Genomic DNA, 21,997 nt, shown 5'->3' on the forward strand with positions numbered 1-21,997 from the left:
TATTCTCATGTCCAACCTTGTCCGTATCTAGTCTATTCTCAACACAGCAGCAGAGAGAGCAGTGATAACTTTGGATCATGTCACATCTCTTTTAAAAATTGCCATCTTGGCGAATGAGCCAAAGTACTTTTGAAGCTCTACTGGGTTCAGGTAACCTGAGCTCTGCCCACTGTTACCTTTCTGATCTCATCCCCTACTTCTCTCTCTTTTTTCTCTCCTGCATCCCCTACATTGCTCTCCTCACTATCCTCGTGTGAACCTCCTTAAGGCCTTTGTATTGGTGGTTCCCTTAGCCTGTATTTCTGCATGGCCACAGGGCTTGCTCCCTCATCTCCTTCAAGTGTTTGCTCAAATATTCCAATTGTTTGTGAGCCCTACCATTACCTCCATTAAAATTAACGCCCTGTAAAAAGTAAACAATCTATATCACACTTCTGATCCCCATTACTTGCTCTATTAAATTAAATTAATTAATTAATTAATTTTTTTGAGATGGAGTCTCACTCTTATTGCCCAGGCTGGAGTGCAGTAGCATGATCTCGGCTCACTGCAACCTCTGCCTCCCAGGTTCAAGCGATTCTCCTGCCTCAGCCTTTTGAGTGGCTGGGATTACAGGCGACCGCCACCATGCCCGGCTAATTTTTGTACTTTTAGTAGAGAAGGGGTTTTGCCATGTTGGTCAGTCTGGTCTCGAACTCCTGACCTCAAGTGATCCACCTATCACAGCCTCCCAAAGCGCTGGGATTACAGGTGTGAGCCACCGCACCCGGCCCTATTTTATTTTTCATAGCATTTACCTTCAATATAACATAATACATCTGTGTCTCCCACTAGTCAAGTTTCACTAGAGCAAAGATTTTTGACTATTTTGTCCCTAAAAATGTATCTTCAGCACCTATAGTAGGTATTCAATCAATATTTGTTGAACAAATAAATAAATGCTTGAAACCCCCATTTCCTTCTGCAAAGTGATTATTTCAAAGGAGGCTTGATTGATTCTTATTTGAACAGAGTTCTTACAATACAGCAAATGATGCCATACAATGAAGCACCTTGAAAGATTGCTGGGATAAGCTGACAGCATGGCAGCCAAAATAGTGACTCCAGGCTTGCAGGAATTTTGTGCTTTCTGGAGAAAATGGTCATGGGTTTCCCAACCTGCCTTTTAAACTAAGGTAAGTCTCTTATAAAGACCTTTATGAGAACTGTTTGAGGTTTCATGCCACTGCAAATCCATCTGAGATGATGACTGGGACCTTCATTGCCACTGTCTTAATTCTCATGGGCGTTGCCTTGCTCTTTGGCATTCAGAGCTAGCTCTCAGTTACTTTGGTGCATTAATAGAACCACTATGCCATAGATTTGAAAAAAAAATTGACATGTAGAATTTATCTAAGAAATCAGTAAGTAAAACTTGTAAAAATCATTTTACAAGTTGTAAGATAGAAGAAATTGAAATTCTATCCAACAAGAACTTATTCAATGCTGACTTTGTGCCAGGCATTTTGCCAGGTGCTTGTTATACAATGATGAATAACACTTAGGCCCATTCTCAAGGAGCAGTGGGAGGTGCTGGGGATGACACACACGCAGATAATATCAAGTGGCACCAAGTGCTATGTCAGGGGCAGGCACAGGGTGCTAGGAGAGGATAGCACAGACGAGAAGCATTTAGCTCATTCCACAGGATCTTCAGAATGCTTCCTGAAGAAGCTGACAACTGATTAGATGCTAAAAAGACAGGCTGGATCTAGGCAGGAAAAGAAGGGTTGAAAGGACAGCACAAGAAAAAGTTAAAGCAGAAGCAAGGGCATGGGGGTGAATAGAAAGCATTGTGTGAACCACCAGCGATTAGGTGTGGCCCCAACATAAAGTATAAGGGGGAGATGGACGCAGGGTCGCGGAGGACCTTGAATGCCAAGGTAGGGAACTCGATCTTGATCTTGTTCAGAATGAAGGGAAGTTATTGAAGGATTTTTAAGTGGGAGAATTACACGCTCAGATTTGTACTTTAGTACTTGAAGGAGAGTAGAGGTTGGATTGAAGAGCAAACAGGAGAGTCAGAAAACCAGAATTGAGTGATAGTATGGGATCAGCTGAAGCACCCCTCTTGCCTTGACAGATTTCACTGAGCCTGGCCCTGTAGAATTACTGGTGAGTGAAGATGGGAAAGAGGTCATTGCCTTCAGCACTTGAGAACTCTAGGTGGCTGGTCCCAAAACAGGACAGGGGTGTTTAAATTTAGCATTTCCTGAATAGGGACCAATGGAGCTCTGAAAAAATAAGTCAAAAATATAAATACCAAAGAGATAATGAATGAAGAGTCATATATTTATCACCCACTCTCAACTGACCCTAAACTTTAGTGGACAATAAAATGGACATTAGATCTGTTCACCTGTGAACTTGATTTCAGGATATCACCATTACCACTTATGGAGGGTGGCCATTTTCTGGCTAAAGATCAAGATCCCAAGGTCCTCTAGCTCTCATTCGCCTGACATGAGGAAGACACTGGAGGGAGGTGTAACCAGCCTGCTGCGTGTGCAGGCAGCTTGCCTCTCTCCTCTGGGTACCTGCACCCACTGTGAGGAGCTGTGTGCAGACTGCACCTTGTTTTAATCCTCCCTTGAGTACTTACACACTGACCAGCCCCCTCCTGCCTCCTGACTATTGCATACTGGAAACTTCTCCATGATCAGAGAGCAAAAGCTCAATTGCCATGTTTAGTAAAAGGTCTGCAATAAGCCCAAATCAACTAAATAGTCAATTCAGTGGGTACTGACAGACCCTACGCCCCAGACCTAAAGAGTCCACGTCAGGAGAGAAGACAGATGTATCCAACTAACTACAAAATAAAAATGAGAGGTGGTAAGTGGTCAATGTATAATCAAATATAATCTAAATACAATCAAACTATTAAGGGAGTACTTCATTCCAAATGGGGCATTGCTCACTAGAAACTTCATGGAGGAGGTGGCACCTAAAATGAACCCTGAGGATTATGTAGGACTTATAGACAGTGGGTGACTTCCTTCTTGGGCACCTGCTGGGATCAGCCCCATCTGACTGGATGGTGATACTTGCTTTAGCAGACATGACCCAAGGAAAGGTCATTTTTTTGCCCAGAATTTACACAGGCCACAAAGAACAGCTGTAGAATGCATAGCCTATTGTGACACCATGAGGGACTAAATACTAACCCCATGAAGTCCTCAAGCAGGGGCCTTCACCCCTTTCCCAGGACCTTCATGCTCTCCTTTCTTTTTCCAATGGTGATTTACAGATGTGTTTTTCTCTATTTGGGAAAAAGTCTCAGAATTAGCTTAAATGGGCCAGGGACAATGGCTCATGTCTAAATCCAAGAACTTTGGGAGGCTGAGGTGGGTGGATCGCTTGGGCCCAGGAGTATAGGACCAGCCTGGGCAACATGGTAAAACCCCATCTCTACAAAAAAAATACAAAAATTAAACAGGCTTGGTGGCGGGTGACTGTAGTCCCAGCTACTTGGGAGGCTGAGGTAGGAGAATCGCTTGAGCCCAGGAGGCAGAGGCTGCAGTGAGCCGAGATGGTGCCACTGCACTCCAGCCTGGATGACAGAGCAAGAATCTGTCTCAAAAAAAAAAATTAGCTTAAACATTAGAATTTTGTATGGAATATACACATCTAATAGGTTGAATAGAACTTCATTTTGAAAAGTCAATTAAATATGTGCTAATTTTAGAAAATGTCTTGCAGCTTGCTTTTTTTTTCTCAGTGAGACAGAAACAAAGGCCCTTAAATGTGTTTGAAAAGAGGATACAAGATAAGAAACTTTCTTTTATCCTTAAAGGTTTAGAGGCTTTTATTGATATGTTATTAATAATATTAACATCTTTGGCACTATTCCAACTATTCGCTTTTCATCTCAAAGATACTCACAATGTCAAAACAAATAAAACCTATTAGCTGAATTCATTTTCTCTCATCTGTGTATCTGCTGTCCTCTATACACTGTGGCTGATGGTAGGCCATGGCATGTATCTCTCAGCCATGCTGTTAGCATTGGGCCTTTGTGTGACTTAGAAACAGAAGCCTCCTCCAGGCAAACTCACCACTTGGTGAGTGGAGAGAAAGCTGACTTCAAGCTGACTTTAACTTCACACATCTCCTCATCCTGGCACCCTAGTGAAGAAACCACCTGCAAGACAGTGTGCTGGGGCGCAGGGGAAACAGCTCTTTGGGGAGGTATCAGGGGCCTTAGGTTATTAAACGTAATGCCCAGGTCCAATATCAGAATGAGAGGCTGTGTTATTCTGCATAACAATGTAAAATGTGTTCCCCGTAGGCAGTTTCCTATTGGCAGAGATAATTATGATATTAGATGGATGTTTCTTTCCCTGGCTATAGAATTTTTAATTTCGGTTACTTGCATTGTCTTATAATTCACTCGTGTTATCCCCAGCCCTTAGGAAATCTTCATTAAACGCTACAGTCTGGCATTTGCATGGTTTGGGGGAATGGGGAAAGGGACTGTGTCCGTGCTTGGGATAGGATGGCGGGATAGGGCAGGGAGAAGATGGTGGCTGGGAGAAGCAGCTGAAGGCCTCTAAAGATGGCCGTAGAGAAGCCTGGAGTGCAGCGGAGAGCAGAAATGGTAAGCATCATCTGGAATCATGAGATGCAAAAAAGACCATTCCTCAGGCCACTGCAGAGACAAATGGGAGGAGGACATCAACTAAGGGCTAGAGAGAAAGGGTGGGGACTCAGGGTATTTGAGTATTAAAATGAAGGGTGATTCTGGGAGCTGTACACTTGGACTCTCATCAAGGGCTGGAAATCAGGTAGGTAGCAAGGAAAGGAAAGGAAAGAAAAGTGACTGGGGAGCAGCAATGTCAGAAAAGGGGCAACTCACCTGGACTTAGGGATTGGTGTCCTGCCCTGTGGGGAAGCTGAGCCCTCTTGGCCAGCTGGGAGCCTCTGGCCTGTCAAACCAGAGGAGACTGCAGAGGGTGCCTGCTGAAGGAGACTGGGCTTAAGGCCTCTTCCCTGGTGCTCCTGAGGAGGGCGAGTGAGATCTGAACTTAGGGGCCATGCCCTCTGTGCCCTGGCCTGACTCCCTTTTGGCCTCCTCTCCTACAACTCTACCTCTCGTTTCTCATGGTCCTGGCCACACCTGCCTCCTCTCTACTTCCGGACAGGCCACCCTGGTCCTTGCTCCAGAGCTGCGTGCTGGCCATCTGCTCTGTGATGGAAATGCACTTCTCAGGACTTTGCTTGGCTGTCTGCTTCTGGTCAGTCAGGGAAAGTGTCATTTTCTCAGGGCCTTCCCCAGCCACCCAGCACAAAGGAGTGCCCCATCACTGCTGTCACATCTTGCTGTTGTATTTGCATCCTCCAGCTTGTGATTACCTATTTTCTGTTCAACTGTATGCAATTTGCCTGTCTCCTTCCACCAGAATGCAACCTCCACAGCGCAGGGGTCCCCACTCACTGCCTTGCTCAACACCTTATTCCCAGTGTTGGGAATAGCATGTGGCATATGGTGGGGCTCAGTAAACACTGGCTGAATGAATGTGTGCGTGCTAGAGACCAGGACAACTGAAGATGGTCATGGGAACTGTTGATAGATAAGCTAATGGCTGGCTCCTAGGGGTTACAGGAACACTTTGGAGTATCTTCCCAGCTTGTACTGACAGTACCCACTCCTCCCCATAGTGGGCACGCCACAATGCCTGGCTAATTTTTGTTATATTTGTAAAGACGGAGGTCTCAGTATGTCTCCCCGGCTGGTCTAGAACTCCTGAGCTCAAGCAATCCATCCGCCTTAGCCACCCAAAGTGCTGGGATTACAGGCATGAGCCACGGTGCCTGGCCTCATTTTATTCTTTAAAGGAGTTTCAGGGCCGGGCGCGGTGGCTTACACCTGTAATCCCAGCACTTTGGGAGGCCGAGGCAGGGGGATCACCTCAGGTTGGGAGTTCAGGAGCAGCCTGACCAACATGAAGAAACCCTGTCTCTACTAAAAATACAAAATTAGCTGGGCGTGGTGGCGCATGACTGTAATCCCAGCTACTCGGGAGGCTGAGGCAGGAGAATTGTTTGAACCCAGGAGGCGGAGGTTGTGGTGAGCTGAGATCACATCATTGCACTCCAGCCTACGCAACAAGAGCAAAACTTTGTCTCATAAAAAGGAGTTTGAGTTAGGTTTTCTGTTCCTAGAAACCCAAAGCATTCTACTTGACTCAGGGTATGATAATTGTCCCATTCAAAGCTCTCTGGGCAACTGGCTCCATTGCTATCTTGTATGGAATTTATGGTCTGCTCTAGGGACCAGTCTCTCTGAAAGGAGTATGGGTAAGGCAAAAATAAAAACAAAAGCACTCTGGAAGGGAAGGGGACGTTCAGAGCTATCCTAATGGACAGACCAGGAGCAACATGTGGAAGCCCCAGTGAGATCATTTTGACTGTGTAGAAGCAAAACTTTGTCAAAAATTAGAACTTCTTCAGAGCAGCCTCTCAAGACATTGCACAAGAGGATGGAAGAAGATTGCCTTTGAAATGGGCCCAACTTACATACCTACACCTCTGTGGGAAAGAAGCAGTGGACAGAGTCAGAGAGCAGCTTTTCTGAGTGAGGAGAACTGCAGGGAACAGAATCAGGAGTGAGAAGGCCTCTGGGAGCCAGGACATTCTTATCTAATACTTGAGGCCAATGTGGCAACAAGCAGAAGTGCTTATGAGTAGATTTGCTAGATGTTAATTACTTAAGATTATTATACTTTTGATTTATTTCACATTTGAATTTGATTTCTTATCATTTTTTGTTTCCTCTGTGTGTGTGTGTGTGTGTGTGTGTGTGTGTGTGTGTTTTAAATATAAACCTGTGATGCTGTCAGTTCTATCTTACTTAGTGACCCTTGATTGCTCATTCACATTTTAAAATTAACAACTGGGTATTTTGTGTATTTTTTCTCTGCTTTTGTGTGTGCAGACTAATTTTCTAGCTATCTCTTTCTCTAGAGTTGGGATCCAACCAGCAGCAATGTCAGATTTGTTGTTGTTGGTCATGAGGTGCATGCTAGTCCCTTGCAAGAAACAGTTTCGGGCACAGCTGGATCCAGAGGTTCAGACAGTGTCATCAGGACTCATTATCACCTTCTCTACTTCTCAAGTATGCTTTCTTTTGTTTCACTCCATCCTGGAGTGCACTCTATTATTCTGATGGTGAGATAGCAGCCAACAACTCCACATTTGCATCCTCACAGCTTCAAGTCCAGTGGAAAGGTGTGACTTTTCCTGATAGTTCCAACAAAATTCCTGGGCCTAAATTGGGTCACACACTCACCCTGAACCAATCCCTGAATGTGATGATTGGGCTTAAGCCTGGGGAGATGCAAAGACGTTCCTGGAACTGAGGATGTGGATACCTCTACCCAAACCACATGGTTACAGGGGGAAGAGGGGTGAGTCCTCAAAGGAAAATGTGGTTCTTTTATCTGAAGAGGAGAAGAAAAGCTGCATAAGCAAAGTCATACATTTTCACTTCAGGCCTTTTCAAGCTAAGATAGTGAGGGAAATTATGTTCTGCTTTGGGGGAATAAAATCTTTGCAAATACAAAATTCAGTCTTAACAGAATGCAACATTTAAAAACACATCTGTGGGAAAACCACACAGAACATAGCATGCCTTCTAAAGTAAAAAAGAATATTCCATTAGCTTTCAGAGTTTAAAAAACAAAGGGCTTTCTGTTAATAAATTTTACTGCATATTATTCAGTGCATGTCCTATGTCCTACTGGGTTTAGAAATTATGGTTATTTTGAAGCATTTGATTAGGTAGGGAGGAAACATCAGAAGCAAAACAACTGAAAGTACATTAGCAAAAAAACCTACATCACAAATCATTTGGGAATGTGAAGTCATAAAGGATGATGAATCGGTGCCAGCAGGATGGAAACAAAAGAATTTTCTTAAAAATTCTAAGGCATTGTTCTAGTTTTAATTGTTCAGTGAGCTGAATAATAACAGCTGAGAAGGAAAAGTCTTTTAAAACCAGCATTACTGTGTGATCCCGACACTGACCATGTCAGAAACTGGTTGTGCTCTGAATGGTATAGCTGTGTCTTCAAAGCGGCTTGCCCAGCACAGATGTGAGGTTGAGAGGTTTGCTGACATGTGTCGGCAGGTGTAAAACTTTTTCCACGGAGAGGGCAAGAGAAGGAAAAGAAGAGTTAAACTGGAACTCCAGTAGGTTGTGAGATTCATCTTGATAAAATAATGAAGAGAGAAAGCCTTTCCTAACAGGTGGAGGGAAGTAAGTCCACATTTGGACCCGAATAAGCTTGGTAGCTATGCCCAACAAGCACTGAGATGGAGGAACACTGTGAGTTTAAATCTGTATTTTGTCAGCTTTTCTTACAATAACAACCCCAAATCTTAGTTGCTTATAACGATACACACTAATTTCTTGCTGATGAGTTTGTGGTTGACTGCCGCTCTGCCAGACAGGTAGAAATCTCCTTCTGCATCTTCTTGTTCCAGGACCAAGCTGAAGAAGCCCCTGTTTTCCAGGGCATGTTATTCCCATGACAGATGCTAAAAGTTCAAAGGGGTGAGTAGAAACATGTGGAACTGGTATGTTGTCATCCATTCATATTCTATTGATTGAAGCAAATCACAGGCCCGAGTCCTAAGTCATTAGAGTCAAGATCCTGACAAGAGTGTGGTGGGGCATATAACAATGAAGAAATAATACCATCTACCTTAATCTGATAGCTCGGCCAGTTATTTGTCTCATGATGTTGGATACATTAGTTAAGCCTCAGTTTCTTTTATCTGGGGAGACAAAACTGTTTACTTCACAGGGTGAGAGTTAAACTGGGGATGCCTGTACAGCCCTGAGCACAGTGGTCTGGATAGAGTAGAAAATGTAACATTGGCTTATTATTCATTGGAGGGATCATATTACAGGCAAAGCACGCCTGCTTGGGAGGAGGGTAATGACTGGCATCGGGGAGAAGGCAGACAGGAGTTGAGAAGTTAGCTGGGCACAGGGGAGGGAGTGGTAGTTGGGCAGGCAGGAGAGGGTTTAAGGTGGTGGGAAGGGCAGGGGCCCACCAGACCCAATGCTCACAAACACTGAGGAATGGACGAATAAATGGGTACATGAGGAAAGACAGTTCAGGCCCTCTCTCAAACAACTCTAGGAGAACAGCTGGTCTGAGGATGGCTGTGGCTTTATTTTCTAGGATAGCCTGGTCACCTTGCTTCCTGTGGGTGAAGCACTTTGCCCCTTGAGATCAAACCTGGCAGTCTGTGCTTTCCACACCCCCAGTCCAGTCGCCTCTCTTGTCCCTACTGTCATCATATCCTGCCCTGTACTTCCCCTTCTCCAAACCACTCCCCCACTTCCACTGTCTCCAGCCCTCCTCTGGTGCTCCACACCTACCTCCCCTACATCCTTAATCCTTCATGTAAACTTTCTATCCACTTTCTCACTTCAACTGAATCCTGGTTCTCTTTTGAAGTCACAACACTTTCCTTGTAGCACTCTCAAGAGGCCACTTAGTCCCTCACATTCCATGCATCTATGCACCTCAGGGTGGCCTGGCAAGGTTGTTGCTTTTGTTCCTTTTTTTTTTTTTTTTTGAGATGGAGTCTCACTCTGTTGCCCAGGCTGGCTCACTGCAACTGTTGCCTCCTGGGTTCAAGCGATTCTCATGCCTCAGCCTCCTGAGTAGCTGGGATTATAGGCATCCACCCTCACGCCCGGTTAATTTTTGTATTTTTAGTAGAGACAGGGTTTTGCCATGTTGTCTAGGCTCGTCTCGAACTCCTGATTTCAAGTGATCCGCCCACCTTGGCCTCCCAAAGTGCTGGGATTACAGGTATGAGCCACCGTGCCTGACCTCTTTTGCTCCTTGATGCCTTTGCTCCTCCACTTTCTTATAACCCTCTGAGTCTTGGCTTCTCCTCCCTGGTTCCATCAGTAACACCCTTGGCCACCCTCCTTCATTCTGTGAAGACTAAGCCCCTGCTGCTCCCAGTTTTCCTTTCCACCTCAAGCCCTGAATCTGCCCCACCCCAGTCAACCAGGCCTGGCAGCCTTCTCATCCTTAGTGATGACCCATCCACTGTGAAGCCACGACTGAAAAGAGGGGTTCAGGTCTCTGGGGAAGCTGTAGAGACCCTGCCCCTCACTCATTGGGCCTGCTAAAGAATTACGTTTGAAGGTCTATGAAAAGTGAGCTATTTTGAGATCATTCTTTTTGCTCTGTAGAGCAGGTTTTGCCACTTTTTCAAACTATTTCAATATGTCTGGAAAACAGAACCACACACCACACAACATTGGAGATGCAGGGGGCACAGTTGCCATTTTCAGCATAGATTGATGTGCATAATCGCAGCATGAAATTGCAATCAATAAAGCACAGTCATCTTACTAAAGCGGCACACTCATCTTACTAAAGCGGCACACTCACAGCAGATGCTGTCTTCCTTGGAACAGGAGGTGTGTGCTGTTACCCTATTCCGCCTTGAGGCGAGCCGCAGCAGGGATTTGGAGGCCTGAATGGAGAAGATGTGCATGAGGCGTCTGTGTCCACACTGCTTTTAGCAGGCGCCATCAAAGGCAACGATGTTTTCCCCAAGTCTCAAGTCAGATCCCTGCACCTGAGTATGGCGCCCTCTCACTGTAAAGGCTACATTCAGAATAAATCCCAGATAGAACCAGATGGCTCTGAAGCCCTTCGGAGAGAAGGCCTCCCCATTTCTCCTCAGTTTCACAAAGTCACTAGATTGTCTCAACAATATTTGGGATATTTGTGAAATATCCCAAAGTTCACAGGACCCCGAGCCCCGTGGTTATTCTCTCCTTGCAGACTGTCAAGGCTTTGCTTAAAGCCCCTACAGAGAGGTAGAGCTCATGCTGTTAGGCAAAACATGAGATGCTGTCGGTGAGGGTGTTTTTCATTCAGCTTTTTAGAGTGTAGACATTTGAACGTGCAATCTTCTGAAACCATACAATGACTGTCAATGAAGGATCCCTAATTTGTGAGTCAGGAAGGAGTTTGCACACTTCATGCTGAGCAAATGAGAAGCTGAGCCCACCCTCTTGCTCTCATTCAGCCAACACTGGGCACCTAGTCCTATGCTGGGGCCTACACAATAGTCTCAGGATTCAGAGGTGAATGAGATACAGTATCTGTTCTCAGGGAACTCATAGTTTATTCAGGAAAGCCAACACAAAATTACAAAATAGCATTATGGGAACTATCACAAAGATATATATACAGAGAAAAGGCTATCTGTATGGCCTCAGGATTCAGAGATGAGTGAGATACAGTATCTGTTCTCAGGGAACTCATAGTTTATTCAGTAAAACCAACACAAAATTACAAAATAGGATTGTGGGAGCTATCACAAAGATATATATACAGAGAAAAGGTTATCTGTATGTTGAATTCGAAGGAAGTGAATGTTTGTGAGGGAGCTTTGCATAGCTATCGCAGACAAAGAGAACAGCACCCGCAAAAGCAAAGTGGCACCACAGAGCAGTGTTGCCAGGGTACTAGAAGTGACCTGTGTGCTGGGGCCAGGGCATAAAATGTTCAAAGGCAGTGATGGGCTGTGCCTCCAGATAGAGAGGGGCCAGGTTGTGAAGGCCTCTGTGTGCCCTCTAAGGAACTTGGGTTCTAACCTATAAAAGGAAGCCACGGAGAGCTAGAAAGACGGAGAATTGGGGTGAGGTACCAGGGTGAGTTGTGAAGGGGGCAGGGAGTTCCCTGAGGTATTCACTATGGCACAGGAAGGTGGCCACATCTGTCCCTGCTCAGAGAATCAGTGATATGAGGGCAAGATTGATCAGACCCCGAATCAGGCAGTTCCAGAACATTGGAAAGCCTTAGTGGTCCATCAGACAGAGTGACCTCACCAGCTCTGCAGACACACACACCTCCATGTTGCCAAATCACAAGCAAAAGGGCACCAGGATGTATGCCCCTGGGCCCTGAGGTGGACAGCCCTGGCGATGCTGATGTGTCCCATGCTTCTCTCCCAAGCTCCCCTCAGGGATTGGGTCCTCACTGCCCAGTGGATCATTCATGATTCAGCAGTGATTGCAGGAGGCCTGCGGAGCTGACCAGGGACCAAAGTGGACTCACAGACAGAAAGGCAGGGCAGGAACGACCTACCCACTTTCTCCAGGAAGAGGGGAGGAGAAGCAAGGAGAAATGAGGGTACTGGTCTTCCGCCTCTGGAGAGGGAGCTTGTGGGCATCCCCTCCTGCTTCCCCTTGAGGGAATAAAGGCAGAGGGGCTGGGGGGGATGGCCAGGGAGGGCGTTTTCTTCCCTTGCTCTGGGAAGCGCTAGGATCTAGGTTCCTAAAAGACCATCCTGTGGTACCTGTGGTACCACATGCTAATGTTTGGGATCAGGAAGTTGTCATGTTGTCACTGGCTCTGGAGATCACTGGACAGGAGGACCAGCCCAAGAGTAAGCCCTCCTGAGAGTTCTCAAAGCAGGAGAATCAGTGTTTCTGGCCAAGACTCCATAAACCTCATGAAGCCTGGTTTCTCCTTTAATAATAATGATACTAATAATAGCTAATATTCATTGAGCAAACATTAGGTACTAGGCACTCTTGTAAGTGTTCTGCATTTATTAACTTATTTAATTCTTACAACTCTCAGAGGAGGTTAAAAATTAATCTTCACTGTATAGTCCTTCCAATGATAACCATGATTATCCTTGAACATAGAGACTTGATATTCCAGCTCCATGATTTCAGCAGTTGGGAGCTTTTCATTTCCCAACTTTTCATTGCCCTTGGCTCGGTGATAGGCACAACTATAAGGTCAAGTGGGTGTTTTCCAGGCAAGTCTGCCACGTGGACTTGATGCTGTGTCTGGGGCTAGTTCCCAGCTTGGGGCTCCCACATAGAGGCGGCTTATGCCAGGGCAAAAGCCAGCCTTGTGACCAATTCTATGCCAGCTACAAGAGTTAGGCTTTTTAGTAACTTCAGCACAGGAGCCATGTACTGTGCGCAGTAGGGTAGGATTGTCTGAGCCCAAACACTGGCCAGAGGACTAGTGCAGCCATCTAGAAGAGTCAGCTCACAAAGAGAAGACTTCCCCAGGGCCCCACTGTATAGACAGTGCCTCTGGGATTCCAGTGTTAGGCATAGTCTGAAGAGCATTCAGCCCAAGACTCCTGTCTATCAGAAAAATTGCCTCCCTGGCTGAAAGAGGCCAGGAAGCAGTTGCATCCCTGTGGGCTATCTTCCCAGATGCTGCTTTGTGTGGTGTAGAAAAAAACAAAAAGTGACTTAGGTCAGAAACTTGAGGCATGACTATGTCCCACTGTCAGCCAGTGAAAGCCCATGAGACAGAGAGAAAAGGGTGGTTGGAAGTGTAGGAGGAGAGCAGGCATATTCAGGGGGCCAGCAGTGCAGCAAGGTTTTTGGAGAAGCACCAGGCTGGAGCCATGAGAGGGCAGGGTCAGGGAGGAGGGGTACAGAGGGGGACTGCAGTCAGGGGCTCCCAGGGGACCATCCCTAAGGGAAGTCAAGGTCAGAGAGAGCAGAGAGCGGCCGTGGAGTCCAAGGCTAGACAGCGAAGCCCAGAGGCAGCCCCAGCCCATGCCACACGTGCTTTCAGAGGCCCTAGTTCCCGCTGAAGCACATTTTTGGACATTTGATTTCTCCCTTCTGCTTCTCTCCTTTTCTTGTACATACATGTATGTTGAATAATATCAATTATCAAAGTTTACCTAGCATCCATGAAGTTCCAGATGCTGTGTTAAACATGTTACATTCATTATTTCATTTAAGTCTCACACAGCTCTGTGGGGTAGGATCTATTGTTGTGTTGCTAAAGAGTAGAATAACCTGAGGTTCAGAGGAATTTAGAAACTTGCTGAAGGACACACAACTCAAAAATGGCAAAGCCAGAATGTGAAGCCAGCTCCAGCACTCATGCTTTTAAATACCACACTCTCTCCTGGGTTCCCAAAGTGAAAAGACCCCATCCCGACTTTGATAAGTGGATGACAGCCCAGGGCCCTAGCAGAATCCCAGCAGGGGAAGACTCTCCTGGAAGCTCCTTGGCAAAACAAGCCACCCTCTTGTCTGTCTCCAGCCACTGACCTCTAAGTCCCAGTGCTAATCCTGCTTTGGAAAATCACAAACTCCATGGGAGATCAAAGGCAAAGTCCCATCTCCCGCCTATCAATCCATTCCTGCTTGGCCCTTTATGTGGTGCAGGCCCCCAGGGAGGCAGCAACCACAAGCCAGGAGATACTCTCGGCTCTGCTTTCATAGAGAAAACCTCCATTGGCTATGGAAATTGGGCAATTTTTCACTTAAAACCATCTGAAAACAAACTTCAGTGCCTTCAAAATTATATATTCACAGAACATTTCTAGACTCTGGAATAGGATTAGATGGTAATGATTTAATTGATGGTTAAGTGTGTAGATAAAATGAATATGCTGAATTCTTTCCGTAATTATCTCTCCAAGGAGCCCCAGCAGCTGTAATTACTGTCTGAGGCCAAAATTACAAACCAGCTGTAGTTTTAAGCAAAATACATTGCAGCCTCCACTGGATCGTTGAAGAAAAGTCGGTCACTACCAGCACAGAGGCCCACTAGGATCCATCAAAAAGGGAGCACAGCCCTTGAAGAAGTTCATTCCCAAACCTCAGGGAATATGTTCTCACAGCATTGTTCTACATCCCGGTGCCTCACTGTCACTGTACGCTGCTCTCTCCTTGCAGCTGGAAACTCTTCTTCCCCCCCCTAGGAAGATTTCTCAGACCCGTCACTTCATACTGATCTCTCACCCTGAGGATCAGAAAGCAGGCTGAGAAAAAAAGAGGCACTATTAAATCTCAGCCCAGGGAGGATGGGGGAGCCCTTGCTGGCCTGCAGGTAGACTGGCGGTCTCACTACAACTCAGAGTCTGTACCCTTTTTGTAGCCAATAGGCCAAATTAGGTTCTAAATCTACTTCTGGCTATAGTAAACTGGAATGGCTGCTTCCACTGATCAAATGAATCCAATCATGACCAAATTCTCTATAGAAGCTAAGCTCCTGCCTGAATAGTTATGCAAAATCCATGCATTCATTCAACAACCATCACAGAATTATGGAGTACCTCCTATGTGCCAGGTACTATGTGAAGGATTGGGTATACAATGACAAAGCAGATATGGCTCCTGCACTATTGGACTCTGGCTCTTGAATTATCCTTCACTTGACTTGGAACCTGCCAACAGTCCTGTCTGGGACACTAGGATCTGCATCTGGAGATGAAGTGGTGGGTAGAAGAGAGTTTCAGGATGAAGTGGGCATGCTGCAGGTGAAGAACGGAGCACATGAGCTGCTGATTTCAGCTGAGCTGGCTGGAGACACTGGCCTTGACTCCCAGGAGCCTTGTCTGCTCTGCAGCCTCTTTCATGCATTCAGCACTTCCTGAGGTGCCTACTGTGTGCACAGGCTGTGCCCTCTGTGGTTCACTCCTTCTGCCCCTGAAAACATGGACCCCATGCCCTATCCCTGCTGTGTGGAGCTCTTGTTAGGTATGACTAAGACAGAACACAGTACCAGGTAACACCGTAACTGTTATTAAACAATCTCTCTAATTATTTTTTTATGTCTATTTCCTCAGCCAGATTGTAAATTCTGTGGGGGATGGGACCAGCATTTCCCCATTATACCTCCAGTGCCAGGTAGGGTGCTTTGCACTTGCTCAGAAATACTCGGTTTAAAATAAATTCTCCAACTCCACTTCCAAAGGGGCGGCCGGGGGATTCCTTTTCAGGTGAAGGTGTTAGGCAGTCGGGTCTGCAGAACAATGAGCAAATCTCGACTTCCACAAGGGCACACCAGAATCCACTCATTCCCATTCAAAGAGTCCTCTCTCTCATTCTCATTCCTTCTTTCATTCTCATTCTCATTCATTCATTCTCTCTCTCTCTTTCTCCTTTTCCTCACTAGACTGTGTACTCCTGGAAGGCAGGCACCATGTATTTTTATCACTGAATCCTCAGTGTCTGGACATCGCGTGGTACAGAGGGCCCCTAAATAAGTTTTTTTTGAATGGATGTATCAATGAACCCATCAGAGTCCTGAAGAGTTACCTGCAGTGATGTCAATGGCCAGGGGAGGGCAGCAAAGGGCAGCAGAGCTGATGGCAGAGGCCCTAGGAAAGGCCTACTGCTCTTTGGGAGACAGATGCTTGGCATTGGGTCAAGGAACCATTACCCATGTGAATATCTGGAGACATCGAGAGCCCCAGGACTGGAGAAAACGGCTGACAGGAATCCAGAGAAGCCAAGTGTCATAAAGGAGGGGGACCAATTTGAGTGGGGAGCTGCAGAAGTGGGTGCCCAGTGCTGGGGGTGAAGGTGTGTGGAGAGAGGAGCTGAAATCCCGATTCCCAGCAAGATAGTCTAGAGTCACAGTGTTGGCAGCACGAGTCCGGTGCTGAGCTCTCTGGGATTCCAAACATGCCTGAAGGGCTTTGACTCTCTGGTTCTTGAAATGACAAGTGTTCCGAAAGACAGGTCCGACACTATCCTCCACCCTGGTTTGCACTGCAGAAGAGTGGGAGGAGAGAGCCAAGAGTAGACCACAGCTGTGTGTGTGTGGAGACGTGTTCTCCAGCCCCTCTTCAAGTCGCACCACAGGGGTGGGAAATGGCAGCTTTGGGTCTGTAAAGGAAAAGCTCCTCCCCTCAGCCATTTTCACTGAGAGCAGAGCGTTGATGGCATGTGTAGAGACATGGCAGGGGGCGGTGGGGTTGCTGGGACCATCTCTTATCTGGAGAGTTTCTCAGTGGGCGCTACTGGTCTGGCAAGCTTTGAGATTCAGATTTGGTTTGCTGCCCTGTGGTGCCTGTGCTGGCTTGAGCTTTTTGGAATAGGCTACAAAATGGTTTGCTTCCAGGAGGTGGATAATGGAGTGCAGAGCTGTCATGAGAAGAAATAGGGTGCCTGTGGGGGAGAGTCATAGCTGGAAGGCTGGCTGGGTATTGCCAGGGGAGAAGGGGATGGTGTTTTTCTTGGTGTCCCAGAAGATGGGATCCATCTCCAGGGCTGAACCTGTTTGGCCCACACAGTCCCATTCCTTTTGCCAGTGACTGCTTCAAAAATTGGCATACTTCTGGCCATGATGTGTAAGGAGCCAGTTTGCTGGGCACTTGAATAATTTTTTCCTTGCTCTTAACAGAGAGCTACAAGAAGTACATTTTCCTGTGGATACTTTCATATCTGGATGCAATGCCTAGACCTGCATCCATCTTGCGACCAACCTGAAGATGAATCGAAAGGAAGGAAGGATGGCCCAATACCCTGGGAAGAACTGGTGTTCCTGATCCCATCATTAACCACAGAATCTACAATCCCTGAACCCCCCATCCTTAACCATGGAATCTACAATCCTAGCTCTAGACCCTTTGTCCAGAAGCTACAGTTTCTTTGTTCAATCTAGTTTGTGTCAGGATTTCTGTTCATTACATCAAAAGTATTCTAATACTTGTAGCAAAGCAACTGGAGAAGTTTTCACTTTGTCTTTAACCAAAGAAGACTTCCAGAAAACATCTCCTCAGTGGGTTTCTCCCTCACCACTGGATTTTTGTCTCTGTACTAGTGCTTTGATTTGTTTTAGGAGTCTCACCTCTCCACCTGTCATATTCCCCTGGCAGGCTCATTTCTGCTAATTCCCACAATATGCTTCTCAATGAGCTTTCAACCTTAGGTACACAGCTCTTCAGGCATGTATAGCACATTAATCTGTCTGCTTCTAAGTGGTCTGTTGACATGTTTGGGTGCCAGTTATACCTACAAGGCTGTGGTCATTGTCCTGGCTTATTCTGTTTGTTCTCTCTGCAAGATACATGAGGACACCCAAGGCCATGGCCATCACTTACATCTAAGATTCAATCTTATCTCCTGTGAATCACTGGAAACCTCCTGTCCTGGAACCCTTTTTTCCCACATCCCACTGGATGTCATTCATAGCAACTGGTCTTGTGAGTTGTCTGTTTTATTGTGTTGTCTTACTCTTCCTCCCGGTATCAGTTTTTAAATCCTCTTGATGAGATCAGCTGATCAATCGCTAAGAAACATAGTCCCCCATGTCTTTGTAAGATTCTCTGCACTCATGGCTAGAATGATTTATTCTCGTATCTTAAGCTGTGTTTCAGAACCTCATTCTAAATATCAACCTATTCTTATAAATCCACTACTGATCATCTTTAGATATTCTTCAGTCTTCCAGAGTTCCAAAGGGCAGTAGGAAGAAGCAATGAAAATACCACCTGTATTCTCACATCTTTGATTTTTCCACTCAAAAAATACCACCATGTTCACTCCTGGCGGAACGTTTATGTCCATGAGAAGCAGTGGCTGTGAAGAGTTTTGGCAGACTCTTTATTGCGCCTTACTCAACACTGGGAAGGTATCTTGCCATCAGACCTTTTGGGTCTCCATGAAACTTTTTATACCCCCTCTAGGAAAAGTCACTAACTGTGATCTTTCTGAGCTTCTAAACGCAGCATTTTTTTTTACACTTAAGTGAGCAGGGGTCCTCCTCATTTGTGCTTCTCTTCCTGTAAGGGTGACTTCCTCCCAGTAGGATGAATCTCATGCCTATTTGTGTTATTTTTCTAATTCCAGCCTCTTTTCTACTCAGGGGGGTTCCAACTCTTTTCAGGTCTCATCTTCAGCACTTCTAAACTGTGGGAAACTATGTGAAAACAAATGGAGTGGCCAAACACACCATTCATCACTGTGCTTCTGGACAGCTGCAAGTCCATACATGTTCCAGTGAGTCTTCAAGTTGTACGGGAACAGAGGCTGACTCAAGGTAGTTCAATGAGAGTCTACATGGGAGTGCTTATGGTGTTCTGTAATAAAGTACTCATGGAACAATAATAGAAATGGATTCTTAGAGAAGCCCAAGAGAAGGAACTATGATTGCCTCATTTCCCTGACGTTTCTAAGTTTGGTGGTGTAATCTAATCGACCCAACCCACCTTGGGGTGCCAGGCCATGTCATAAGTCACTGGACAGCTCATAAACAGGTTTCTGGGAGCATGTCCCCATCTTGATCCAATCACATGTGGCCAGGACATTTTACAAACCATGGTTGTTAGGGCTGCTTGTTCAACAGATATTAGGGGTGAAGTTGTACATGTATGCAGGGGAGGCTGAGATGGTAGGCACCGTGAATATCATGTTCCAGGGTGGGCTCTGCCTCTTGTCTGCTCTGTGACATACCCCTGCTTCCTTGTCCTGACCTCTCATTTGCTAAAGTCTGATTTCCAGCTTTGAAGTCTCTGCTCAATCTCTCCAGCCTTCTGCTCATGTCCACCTCCTACCTTGCAGCCTGTCTTTTGACTTGATGTTGCTTGACTGCAATTCCTGTGACTTGGCCTTGGGGTCCACTCCCATGAAATGCTTCTCTGGCAGCCTTGGCAGATGTGTCCCAGTGTTCCTGAGTTCCAGTGTTCCTGGCTGTGTCCTTGCACCAGAGCAGGCTGCTTGAGATTAGACATGCTCCTCCCTTCTATCAGTCCACCTTGGCTCTGACACTGACTTTCCTCAGCCTCCTTTTCTTTGTCTGCTGGAGCACAGCAAAGTTTCCCAGAAGGTTTAAATTTACATTCTTGGCCAAGGTCTTACACCATCATGACACTGAAGCAGATAGAGTGACTTCCTTCTCTTCTAAGCTGTGTGCATGCCTCCATGTCACTACTAGTTTGTATAATTCCAGTTTCTATAATTTCTTCCATTCTTTCCTGAAACTTTGTCCTTTCTGTTAAAGTAGGTTTTTAGGGATATTTTTCAGGTTGGTTCATCCCTCTGAATGTCTTGGGTTTGTCTGATTGAAGCCAAATGGACACAGTGAGTGTTTCTGAGTGGTGGAAGGTGGCTCTTGCATCACCTTTGGGTCCTTTAGAGCTTTAGAGTAAATGCTCAAAGACTGCCCACAGCTGGACTTGCTGGCTGTGAATTAGATCTGGGAGGAGAGGACTTAGCAGGAAAAAGCTTCTGTATCTAATGCTAAAATCAGAGATGAAGTCTGAACAGAAGTGGGACATCCAAGAGTCAGGGGCGGGATGTAGGAGGTGCATGGGATGACAGGGGCGGGGCTCTGATCTGAGAAGGGCAGTTTCAGTGTGCACAGCAGAGCATTGGGGAGGGGATGTGTTGTTCCATACAAGCTGATGGAAGTTGATAGAAGAATAGGAACAAGGCTTGGATGGTGGCAAAAGACCTACCTGCACCAATGTGAAAAAAGGGGCCCTTTCAAGGCTGAGCCAGGTTGGAAGAGGGCAGAGTTGCTTCCAGGACACCAGAGAGTGCAGCAAGTATGCAAAGAAAACCTGGGCACCAAGAGACCTGGGAGAGAGGAGGCAGATGGGTGGGCCAAAGTTCTGGTAGTTGTGAAAGGTGATAGAAGGCACTGCATTAATGCTGGGTCCTCTGCCCTTGTACTAAGAGCAGCACATGGATGCTTCCGAATCCTGCCCATGGAGTAACATTTGCTTCCATATGCCACAAAGATGAGATGGGGCCCTGATGTGCCTGTTACAGGAGGGCAGAGCATTCTGTGTGCTCTGTGAGAAGAGCTGGGCCACGTGTCTCCAGGTCAAAGCCCGCACACCAGTCATCCCCTTCCTCTCTTGTATCTTCAACCTTTCCTTTCCTGTTGGGAAGGATTTCCGTATTTCCAAGAGCCTGCTCAAGTGGAGTCAGCATGTGTCTCTGGTCACCACCCTCTCCCCTGTGGAAGGCTGGCAACTCTCCCATCTATACAAAATTTGAAACCACCAATTATATGATTGACACTATTACACTGGAACAATTTCCTGTCAGACTCCCCCACCAGACTCTTTACAGGCAGGTGCTTCATCTTCATCTCTCTGTCCACAGCACTTGGTGTAGTATTCGCAACCTGGCAGAAATGAAGGAGTCCGTGTGGAGTCAAGCACCTCAGGGAACCCCTTCATAGCAGTGACATACCTCCAACAAGAATTGCCTCTTCCTTCGTTCTGTGGCTTTGTACAGCACTTTTCTTTAATTATAAACACAGTTGGCCTCTCTATGCTGTTTAGGCTAAGCACAGCACAGCTTCAAACTGGAAGGTTAAATATTTGTGGTAAAAATAACTTATTTGTGCCCATGCAAATGTGGCAACACAAACTCAGGCATGTAGTGTTCTATTCAGAGAAGCTAAAACCAAGGAATGACATTAATTTCCGGTGAAAATATATGATGACAATCTTAGAATTCTGGCTTTTCAGAAAAAAAAAATCACTCTAGAGGGTCCTAAAAATATGTGCAGTTGGTGACGAGTCCATATTCCTTCTTATCACTCCCACACTGGATCAAAATACAGTGGTCGTTTTCAAAGTGCATATCACACAGTGTTTTTTGAATCCATAATGGGTAGTGGCCCATTATGGGTTTGTGAAATTAATTTAATGATTGTGACCAGTAGTCTATTTTTAATGAAAAAAATAAAAAAGTGCATCACATTATGTGTATTAATTTCATGAAACTTTTGTTTCAGTTTTATATCTATGTCCATGTCATGATTGAAATGTATATCTAAATGTGAATCAATGCCAAGAACATTTGTGGCACACTGCTCCCTTCCATGTAGAATTGGGGACTTATTGAAATACTGTGCTACACCTTACATTCTTGACGCTAAAGTCTTTATGAAGCACTGGAAATTCCAAAAGCCAGAGAAATGAGAAACTTGGGCTATCTCTGGAAAAGTTATCCTTATTTAAGCACTACAATAGTACAATAAAAAATAAGCTACTGGAAAGCCTGGGTAGAGTTACAGTTTCCCAGAATCTTAATTGGCTGCAGAAAGGAAACAAACACTTGTCCAGCATCTTTCACTGCTTTCACCAGATATTACGCTAGGTGCTTTCATGTATGTTATATCATTTAATCATCCACACACAGTTATCTAAAACTAGCTACTAATATCCCCAT

General features: G+C 45.8%; 1 protein-coding gene across 2 annotated transcripts in view; it reads right to left on the bottom strand.

The window, feature by feature from the left end:
* Window positions 1–21,997, bottom strand: part of SYT9 (synaptotagmin 9) — a 226,325-nt gene that overhangs the window by 11,188 nt on the left and 193,140 nt on the right. Inside the window, exon 7 of one of the 2 annotated variants that reach the window (XM_063711283.1) lies at window positions 7,328–7,478. The exons of the other annotated variant lie outside the window; for it this stretch is intronic. Within the exon in view, the coding sequence (XP_063567353.1) occupies window positions 7,328–7,478 (151 nt within the window). The remainder of the gene's footprint in view (window positions 1–7,327; window positions 7,479–21,997) is intronic. 2 annotated transcript variants of the gene reach the window in all.

The sequence above is a fragment of the Pongo abelii genome, chromosome 9 (assembly GCF_028885655.2).
Source record: "Pongo abelii isolate AG06213 chromosome 9, NHGRI_mPonAbe1-v2.0_pri, whole genome shotgun sequence".
Lineage (NCBI taxonomy): Eukaryota > Metazoa > Chordata > Mammalia > Primates > Hominidae > Pongo > Pongo abelii.